The sequence below is a fragment of the Cynoglossus semilaevis genome, chromosome 6 (assembly GCF_000523025.1).
Source record: "Cynoglossus semilaevis isolate Cse_v1.0 chromosome 6, Cse_v1.0, whole genome shotgun sequence".
Taxonomy (NCBI): domain Eukaryota; kingdom Metazoa; phylum Chordata; class Actinopteri; order Pleuronectiformes; family Cynoglossidae; genus Cynoglossus; species Cynoglossus semilaevis.
Window position 1 is genome coordinate 8,749,779 of NC_024312.1, and position 10,188 is coordinate 8,759,966.

A 10,188-nucleotide genomic window follows, 5' to 3' on the forward strand; every position below is an offset into this window, starting at 1 on the left:
AAACTTTTTGTGTTCACCTGCAAGTTTTGACGAGGCATATCTGAACATGAGATTTTACAGTCATAATTAATTTCCCAGAGATAGTTACAGAGTAATAACCATTTATCTCAAGCTCAGAATAGACATGGACCATGCTCTTCAGTTTAATTCGCAGATTTTCGTCTTTTTTTGGCTGAGCTATCAGTATTATGATATTTTGCCACCTTTTTTGTTGTTTTTGTGTTACACCATAAAGCCTTAAGGTTTTACCCAGTTGTACTGGAGCATTTCTGCAGCATTTTCCCCATTTGTTTAAGTAAATGTATGGAGTGCTTCACATTGGAAGAATCTGCCTTCTCCAAATATGGACAACTTGTTTGTGGTTGAATTCTTGTTTTCTTAGTCAGTTGTGCTTTGTTTTGTGTCATCAGGTTCCCTCGAGCAGACGCCAGTCTGACTAAGAGGTGCAGAGATTATTTTGGTCTATAACCTCCACTCTATTTATTTAAATAACTTAAGTTCCCTTTTTTGACCTGGTAATTCCAAGCTCTGCTGGTCACATCAGTGTCCCAGCAGGTATTCTGTTGTTTCAAGACACGTCTCTTACTGGTTTCGTTTCTGGAGAAACTGAGATCTTTACCACTGCTAATATCTTTTGGCCATTGGTGTCTCTCTTGTCCACTTAAAAGCACTCCTTTAAACAAAAATCTAAACTATGACCTTTTTTACAAAGTAGGAAAATAAAGCCAGGTAGTTACAGGGGAGGAAAAGTATCTCTATCAAAAAATGCTCTTTTTTTTCAAAACAGTTTCTACAGAATTTTTGAAGGAAACTTGATAAGGTTGTGCTGTAGTGCATTAGTGTCAAGGTTTAGAATCTTTGTCTCTGACCATTTTAATCAAGCCAAATGTTTTCTACTCCATCAGCTTGTTCCAGTGCATGTCCTGCCTAAACTGGAGTACCAGTTGAGTTACGGGGTTGAGTGTCTCACCAGGGGTGAGGCATGCCAGCTGTGGACAGAGACCCTGCTCCACTCCAGCACCATTTCATATATAGGTAAATATTTCATCAAGAGCACCTCCATGCTCTGTACATTCACCTGCATGACAGGAAATCAAATTCACATGTTGCATAATATGGTGTATTGTTAACATCAGGCACATCCTTAAGGGAACTTCTCTGTTGCTCAATTGTTTTTTTATTTCCCTTCCCTTCTCCCTCACTTGGTTCACTAAAGGCCATAAGGAGGCACATCCTCCCACATGGCCAATGGAATATTCTTCTCATGACTCATCATCCTGCTGCCTGCGTGTTTAATCTCCGTTTACTCTGTTGCCATAAGAACAGCCACGGTCGATAGTTAGGACTCCACCACAGAGTAGTGTGTGTAGCTCAGCTAAATGCTGTTTATGCCCAGTGAACATTAGCTACCATGTGTAATTTATCTGTAGCCTGGGATTAAAACCAAAGAGCCCCTCCTCCTGGGTGAGTCTCACTGCTTTGTGGACAGGTTTAGGTGTTGCATTAGAAAGTAACTTGCTTCTGTAAGCACCAGTGGTAGAAGAAGAGCGCTGACCATTAGGGCTAGCAGGGGACCAGAGTGTGAACTGACCTTAGACCTTAGACAGTTGACGAGGACACCTTCCTGCTTTATCGGACCTCGTATTGTCTACAGATTATGTACAGTTTTTATGGCAGCAATGAGCACTGATAGAGAGGTTCCTCATTTTCTTGGTGACTTTTGACTCATGCGGTTTATCATGCGGCTCACCCACTTATATATATTTATGGCTGTGTAAGGATTACATGCTTTAAAATAGTCCATAGTTGAAGGAACTCAGAAATAAGAGTGAATAACAAATAAGGATGAAGGGCAAAAAAGGGGAATACAACAGGTACTTTTTTCTCAGCTCACTAGAGTTTGTCAAATCATCAGCCTAATGACTTTGTAAGCTCCAGCAATGACAGATGAGGTGGTGAAGCCCCTGATGTGCAGCATCATTAGAGCTTTTCTCTGCGCCTCTCTCTCTCATCCCCTCCGTCTCTGTCTGCAGCTCACATCAATGCACACTCATCAAAAGTAGCTCTGCTGAGGAAGCTGCCTGTCGACTGGATGCAGAACATTTCCTGTGGGTTCAAGTGAGTGTCATCACCACAGACAGGCAGAGATTTATTAGGATTAACCTAATCTTGTCTCTGATTCATAATGTTTTTTTAATTATTAAGGTTTAAATCTTAGGATTTAGTTTGTTTATCTACAGTATAATCCACGTCTTCTCCTCAGGTTGTCATTGCAACCTGATATTTAAAAAAACAAAACAAAACATCCATCTGTGACATTTGTTTCTCATCCTCAGACCATCCAACTCCCTGAATATCCTGCATCACCTACTAAAAACGTTAACTAGGTAAGTGGTTATGGAACTAACCAGTCGTCTTGGTCTTTTTGATGCTCACTTTCTTCCTTGTTGTTACGGTGGTGTCACTTCTACAATGTTTACATCCTTTTCCATGTTAAACAGGATAAAATGATGTGTAGTACAAATCAAAACCACTCAGTGAAACCTGAGGTCACACAGGTCAACTCTGTAAACAGGTGGTAATTTGTTCACATTAAAGTCATCTGAGGGCCAACTTCACCTTCTGTGATGTAAGAGACTATACTTGAGTGACAGACACATTTAATTAGTGCATAACAAATTGCTTTTTAATAAAATTAGTAAAGGAATAAAGTCGTTGTCATTCACTTTATTGGGGATAAAAATCAAAGACAAAAAAAAAAAAATCAGACAGACTTTAACTCCCAATTGGTCAAAACACATTTGAAAACAGAACATTTTTAAATATAAGGTCATGAAGTTTGAAGCAATTGCTGTGAACGTGTCAGTGTGGGGGTGGGGGCTCCACAGTTTCTTTTTAGGATCCACAGTATGAAGTTAAGAAGGTTGGTGATGTTAGTTATTGAACTTCATTCAATTTAATGTAAAAGGTCAGCAGCCACATTTTACCTCTCCAGTCTCCAGAGTTAGGTGTTCTTTTTTTTTTAATTGCAGCTCATCTTCAGAAAAAATGTCACGTTTTTTTTTTCCACCGCCTCTGGTTAATAATACATTTTTGTATAGTGAAGTCTGACAGCCTTCAGCAAAGTACATGACGCTAATGTTTGTTGAGGTATTACTCAACCGATTACTCCACAAACCTCCTGCCATGCATCACCTCCTACAGTCTTTGTGCTGTCCTCACCTGCGCTCCAGTCGTTTCACGCTGACACATGAGATTACTCACTGCCAACATGTTTCAATATGTTCTGTGCCATTTCCGAATTTAACAAACTCTCCCCGTGACTTCACTCTTTCTGTAGGTTAGACGAAGGACGGTACCTGATTGCACACAAGGCCGGGGAGCCTTTTGTGACCTTATTAAAAGAAGCAGCTCCTGGGAAAGTGAGTCGCGGGGCGTACAACCTTCAGCAGCTCCACGGCTCAGTCCCACAGCCCCCAGCTTCTGGCCTTGTGCCGTGGATACCTCTAGATCCCCTCGTGGTCCTGCCGTTCCACCAAGCACACTGTCGTGTTCCCTGCACCTTTCCTCCAAAGGTGTGTGTTTGTGTGTCTCTGTGTTTGTCTCTGTTGCTACATGTGTGCCATTGTTGAGGATGTACTGCATACACACCTTTTCACATGTACACAAAGCACCTTTGTATATCACACAGGCTGACGTGACAGACATCGGCACAGTTTGACTGCACCTGTCCACAGGCCACAACTATGGAAAACAAAACAATATGAGCAACAACTCTGTCTGATTTGTGTATGTGTGTGTTAGACTCTGACACATCCGACATATGCATGTTTAAAATTCCTCGCAGCGAGAGAAGCAAACAACTGCTTATTAAACAGGTTTTTAGCATTGACTTCTGCTTTTCCCACTCGTCGCCGGCTCCTGAACCGTTCAAACAAACACATTCCTGAACTGCATAGAGTGTTTCTGTGTTTGAATCAAGCACACGGTTATTTTAGAAATAACTGAGTCTTTTTAAATTTTTTTCCAGGCGGCTCGACATGAACCATTTCAACCCAATGACCGTGGATCTGCACAGGCGAAGAAGTGGAATGAAGGAGGAAACAAGTGGAAAAAATGCACAAAACGTACAGCAAGGAGAAACAACTTTATAAAAAAGTTGATTCAGAAGTCGGTGTAAACCACTTTATTATAATATTTAAATATAGCACTGTTTCAGTCTAAATCATCTATTAAATCCAAAAGAAAATAATTTATATAGTATTTTTCCCAGATTGTTTTTCTATATTTTTATATTTTTGAATGTTTTGTTAAGAAGAGCAGAAATAAACCTCGTTTGTATTCATGTGTTTATTTTTAGCAGTAAAGTTTCAACATAATGTTCTATTAGTTGCGTAAAGTGAATGAAATGAAGCTCTCAGTCTGTGTTGGGAGTGAGACTGGGTGGAGTCTTGAGTGGGTAGAGAGGGGAGTGAACCACAGTCAGGGGCGGTGAATGAGGAAGCCCTTTTTCTCCGTCTGACAACTTCAACCTTCACACCCATCGCACTTCACCATCTGGACAAATCTGTTCCACCTCTACCTGTTCTACTTGGGTAAGTTCATGTGTACATGTTTGTCTGGAATAACTTATAAACTTAAAAGTTATCTACAATAGATATGAACTTCAAAGTTTAAGGATTAGTACCATTATTTTTTTTGCACTTATGTTTACTGCATTTGTGTCACTTTTTAAGTTTAGTTTTTCAAATATTCTTAACATGAATTGGTTTTTTTTCTCTTTCCAAAATCAAAAATAGGTCTAAATATGCACAATCTGTACAACTCTTGTTATACCGACAGGACAGGAATGAAGTAACACTTTCCAGGGTGTGTCTCCTACAGGGTTGTAGTCAGACTGTATGAGGATTTGAAAATGAGTTCACATGAACTCTCTGAATGCTTTCTAATAATGATGTGGCAGTAGCTTGTACAAGAACACTGAATAAAAAAAAAAGCAGCATAGAAAACATTGTGTTGATGAATCAGTTCAGAGACTGTGCTGCTGTTTAACCAACATTTCCCTGAAGCTGGGAGTGATTAATTCTTCAGACAGGACAAACAACTTAATTGATCTTGAGTGCATTTGATCAGAAGTGTTGACATGTTTGTTGACCTTTTACAGAGTTGTAACAATGGCTATGGTAGCAGAGTTTCTTGGACAGCTCACCATCAACACTGGGGTAACAACATTAGATTTTCCATTCTTTTTGTTTGTTTGTTTGTTTTCCACATTATCATTATTTATATCTCACACCTCCTCAGGTTGATGAACCCAAGTTTCCAACTGTTCTAGCTGCTCGGGACTTTGACCCAGACAAAGATGCTGCCAGAATAGAGACAGCTATCAAAACCAAAGGTAAGGCACAAAGCTCAGCAAGAAAAAAAATCACTGCGAAAAAAAATCACTGCGCCCCTCCCTCTCCCTCTCTCTCTCTCTCTCTCCCTCTCTCTCTCTCTCTCTCTCTCCCTCTCTCTCTCTCTCTCTCTCTCCCTCTCTCCCTCCTTTCAGATGGTATTTATGAGTCAGCTTGACTGAAAATCTTTTGACCATGCTGGGAAAACACCCAGGTCTGTACCTCTGCCAGGGTTGGCAGGAAATTTTCTCTGGCCTCTGGCTCATGGAGATTAGAGTCTGACTGGTTTTCAGCAGCAGCCTTATATTATAGTGTCACAATGACTTAGTTAGCAGGCGTTTCACTTTTTGTTTCCGTTAAGTTAATAAAGTAGTTCTCACATACACCAGCAGGGGGAGCACTGAGCCCTGATTTACTTCAACTCATTATTTTTGTTAGATAAATAAATTTAAAAAAAACAGACTCAGTGGACAAATACGACGTCACAAAAGCAGTGGTGTTGCAAGCAGCTCTTAATGCCACTGTTGCCAAGTTATGTCCACACATACCAGAAATGCCTGACTAAGACAAATACCAAAGTGACATCACACAACAGATTTCTACAAATCGAATTATTTATTTTATATCTAACAGTAAAAAGCCGACAGCCTACATTCTGTCTTTATGATTTGATCAAAATTAATCAAATTATTAACCGAACTTAAATGGAGTCATAAAATGTGGGGAATACTGATAGTTATTTAAGCCATAGTTGATTTTTAGCAGCTTCAATAGTGTAGTGACCACATAATATTTTCTCTTTTGATTCTTACAATTTTGGAATTTTGCAATCTCTCCAAACTGTTGAGCCATGGTTCTTGTCCTTTCTGTCTTACTTATTTGGTGCGGATGTCTTTGTTTTGTTTGCTGCCAGGAGTAGATGAGCAGACCATCATTGATGTTCTAACGAAACGAACGTACGCCCAGAGAAGAGAGATTGCGTTTGCATTTGAAAGAAGGGCGAAGAAGGTACAGCAGACTGAGACACAGCTTCAGGTGAAACACTGCAGAGGTATTGGGACACAATAAATCTAACTTTTACTGCCTTTGCAGGATATGATCGCATCCCTCAAGGGGGCGCTCTCGGGTTCTCTGGAATCACTGATTCTTGGTTTAATGAAGAGCACGTCTCAGTATGACGCCTCAGAAATCAGAGGATCCATCAAGGTAAAGAACCTTGATCAGACAGATTACTTCAAACGCGTACACTGCCCTCTACTGGAGAAGAGGCTCACATTACCCCAGGATATTTCTGAATGTATCTGGTCTGATTTTTTTTCTGTCTTCTCAGGGCTTAGGAACAGACGAGGAAACGCTGATTGAGATTTTGTGCTCGCGCAGCAACAGTGAGCTGCTGGAGATTAAGACGGTTTACAAGGACCGTAAGTTACATCCAGTCGCAACATTTGCTTTACTGAAATAGAGGGATACAAAAGTCCAAAGACATCTCTGCTTTTGTGCATCTGTACAGTGATAAACGTGTTTTACCCCAAAGCTATATTTCTTAAGTCTGAGTCTGAAAGTCTTGATACTGTATTGATCTTGCAAAGTAAAGCCACACAGACTACAGTGCTGATACAAACAAAGACAGAAACGGTTCAGTAAAATATTTCCAACAGTGTTCAAGAAGGAGCTGGACAAAGACGTTGCCGGTGACACCTCTGGAAATTTTGCCAAACTTCTCTTGGCTTTGGTGCAGGTGAGAAATAATAAAAACCAAAAACATTTTTTACACAATTTTTCATTCAATACTGAGCTATATTGCACAGATTCTCATACTCACATTTTGTTTTAATGTGTTTACGTGCAAAATGTAACATCTAAAAATTTGTCATGTCCCCTCTGCAGTACCTCTGTCAACCCACTAGGTTTGAGACTTAGGCATGGAGTGTTGAGTAGTTAACACATCTTTTAACATAAACCATTTTGGTGTAATTGCTCAATCATTATGATTTTCATTGTATCAATATCTGTAATGAAAAGTTGAATGTTTAATTTAGATGTATTTAGTGGTGACGTTTTTGTAGACAATTATCTACAATGTATTGTAGTCTTGACTCATCAGCAGTTTTGGGGCTAATGGAGGAGATGGTTTAGCTGAAAAAAAAACAGGTTATTGATTTAGATCAAAGTAAATAAAAAAAAACGTTATTCTTATTTTCTGCCAAGAGATACATAATGTTTAATAACAAACAGAACACTGTCATTTCTCTACAGACCAAGAGGGACGAACCAGGCTCTGTTGTTGACTACGAGAAGGTGGATTCAGATGCCAGAGTAAGTTGACCAACTTAAAGTCGTGATATTTTTAAAATAAAATAAAATATTTTATTTTTTGAGGTTAAAGTTTTCAACTAAAATATTTTATTTTTTGAGGTTAAAGATTTCAACAGTGTTACATTTGTCCGTAATGTGTATTTTTTTATTTTACACATTGATTCATTAGGAATACATGTGAATATATGTGATTGACTTGTTGTCGCGTCTTAACTCAATCCAGGACACTATAAATCATGGAGTAGTGAATAAGACAAGAACGGTTTGCAGTCATGTGTTCCTGCTGTTTTGCTGTTGTGTTTCAGTTGTGGCTACAAATACATTTACATCTGGGTGCTAAAAAATGTTCTGTTCTTATTAGATGAATGTCTTGATTAGAACTGTAAACTCCAATTGTTTTGCCTTCACCCTGCTTTATGTCCCCTTTTAACCACTAGAGGGAGCGCGTGTACTGCAGTTGCGGTGCGGGACATTTTGGCGCAGCTGTGGTACAGAATCAGAGGTATAAAGTGTTTGTTGGTAACTTGTGTTTTGCTGATTCATCACAGGCACTCTACGAGTCCGGCATTAAGATAAAGGGCACAGATGTAGCCACCTGGATCTCCATTATGTCTGAGCGAAGTGTACCACACCTGCAGAGAGGTACAGCGACCTCTATTTTTAACGTTTTTTACTGCTTCACCACCCAAACAAAGTTAATAACTCTTTTTGACATTTCAGTGTTTCAGAGGTACAGGAACTACAGCCCGTACGACATGCAGGAGAGTATTACCAAGGAAGTGAAGGGAGACTTACAGAAGTCCTTCCTGGTACTAGGTACAACCGTCTTTGACCACTTCCTCCTACTGGCCATGACATGTATCACACCATTTGCAGAGACCCATTATCCCTAACCAGAAACATCAAGAGAGTTTAGTACACTTCATATAAAAACAAAAAGATAAAATCAGTTGTTTTAAATTAGGGCTGTCAAAAAATATAAATCACAGGGTAGCTTTGATTAATCACGATTATTCATGATCATGATATTAATCATGACTGTAGCCCCCACTGCATTTTTTACTTTTTTTTTGTTATAGCGTAGATAAAGATCTAATCTAATCCTGTTTGTACAGCATGTTAATCGAGTGTATCATTTGGTTGAGGAGGGAGGGCGACCTTGTTATACAACATGTATTTAACAATCACATACATGGTTTTAAAAATATCCACAAATATTCCCACTATCCCTAATTCAAGTTTTTGTTTCTTTCATTTTTCAGTTCAGTGCTTTGAAAACAAGCAGTTGTTCTTTGCCAACAAACTGAACGAAGCCATGAAGGTAGGCTCCAGTAGTGGACTTTGTGTTCTTCTTGAAATATGGCTCATGATGATGACGATAAGGTCTTTTATTTTTGGTTTGCTTTTTTGGAGCAAATGTTTGTTTTTTTTGGGGTTTTTTTAAGGCAATTATTTCTAAAAGTACAGTTTTGCTTCAGCAGCACAGAACCCAAAGTTAGCAGAAGTGTTTTCTTACAGCCGTGTTGCATCATGTGCTGGAGTTAAGTTTAGAACGTGTTTAACTTTAGTAAATGCTGACTCGTGTTTGTCTGCACAGAGTAAAGGAGCCAAAGAGAAGGTGGTGACCAGGATCATCGTGTCACGCTGTGAGGTGGATCTGAGAAAGATCTGTTCCGAATACAAGGCCAACCATGGACAGTCGCTGCAAAAGACCATTCTGGTAAGAATGAACAAACTCTGAACCCTGACTCTACCCATCCATCAGTCCATCTCTGACTTGCACTTTCTCTGCAGGAACACACTAAGGGAGACTATCAAAAGGCTTTGCTCAGCCTGTGTGGACCAGAGGTGTAACAAAAAATAGTCAGAAGCATTTTGTTTTCTTCCTTTTCTGCACACAAATATAGAATACACGTCATTCACGGTGATCACATGAAGAATCTGTACTTTTGTTCTACCAGACAGACAATAAAGTCGCGCTCTTGGAGTATTGTTTCTACACATGACGTGGGTTAATTTACTTGACGTACACTGGGGCATCCACTGGATGGCGCCAGAGTAACGTATATGCGCTAAAACCGTTGCAGACACGAACTTGTCAAATCTTTAACGTGATATAGAAAATAGGCACAATAAAAATGTAAATACAATTTCTATATAAGAATATTAAAACTCAAATGAAAAAAAAGAATTAATATTCTTAACACCCATGCTAATGAGTATATTGTATTATTATAAATTAATCATTTAAAACTTGGGGTAAAAGAGTAAAATAAAAAGTATGGGAGATTTTTCCCGCTACGAGGTTCCGTCAGGATGAGCTAATCATTAGTGTGTTTTTCCGTGTTTGTTTGGCGCTAATATTTTAATTAAAAATGTTAATTCTACCTCTGGCAGAGTTGATGATTTGCATAAGCACTAAACAAGCATCTATACAGTGTGTTTCTGCTGTTTAGTTTGCGGTCTCCCAGGATAA

At 39.2% G+C, this 10,188-nt stretch overlaps 2 protein-coding genes across 2 annotated transcripts in view; both read left to right on the forward strand.

Moving 5' to 3' along the window:
* The window catches only part of ice2 (interactor of little elongator complex ELL subunit 2), an 8,738-nt gene extending 4,489 nt beyond the window's left edge, over positions 1-4,249 (forward strand). The window contains exons 11-15 of the mRNA XM_008311789.3: positions 906-1,035; positions 2,034-2,118; positions 2,337-2,387; positions 3,341-3,575; positions 4,031-4,249. Of these exons, the coding sequence (XP_008310011.1) occupies positions 906-1,035; positions 2,034-2,118; positions 2,337-2,387; positions 3,341-3,575; positions 4,031-4,180 (651 nt within the window). The 3' untranslated portion in view covers positions 4,181-4,249. The remainder of the gene's footprint in view (positions 1-905; positions 1,036-2,033; positions 2,119-2,336; positions 2,388-3,340; positions 3,576-4,030) is intronic.
* A 206-nt stretch (positions 4,250-4,455) lies between these two features.
* On the forward strand, positions 4,456-9,900 carry LOC103380016 (annexin A2-A). Its single transcript, XM_008311786.3, has 13 exons — positions 4,456-4,595; positions 5,165-5,222; positions 5,305-5,398; positions 6,310-6,404; positions 6,489-6,602; positions 6,727-6,817; positions 7,055-7,134; positions 7,653-7,712; positions 8,261-8,354; positions 8,433-8,528; positions 8,975-9,033; positions 9,310-9,432; positions 9,507-9,900. The coding sequence occupies exons 2-13, from the start codon at positions 5,175-5,177 to the stop codon at positions 9,564-9,566; spliced, it is 1,014 nt and encodes a 337-aa protein (XP_008310008.1). The 5' UTR covers positions 4,456-4,595; positions 5,165-5,174; the 3' UTR covers positions 9,567-9,900.
* The last annotated feature ends 288 nt before the right edge of the window (positions 9,901-10,188 follow it).

Coding starts and splice junctions, on each gene's coding strand:
- LOC103380016 (XM_008311786.3), top strand. CDS start 5,175: ATGGCTATGGTAGCAGAGTTTCTTGGACAGCTCACCATCAACACTGGG. Junction 5,399..6,309: donor GACAGCTATCAAAACCAAAG/GTAAGGCACAAA, acceptor GTTTGCTGCCAG/GAGTAGATGAGCAGACCATC. Junction 8,355..8,432: donor TGTACCACACCTGCAGAGAG/GTACAGCGACCT, acceptor TTGACATTTCAG/TGTTTCAGAGGTACAGGAAC.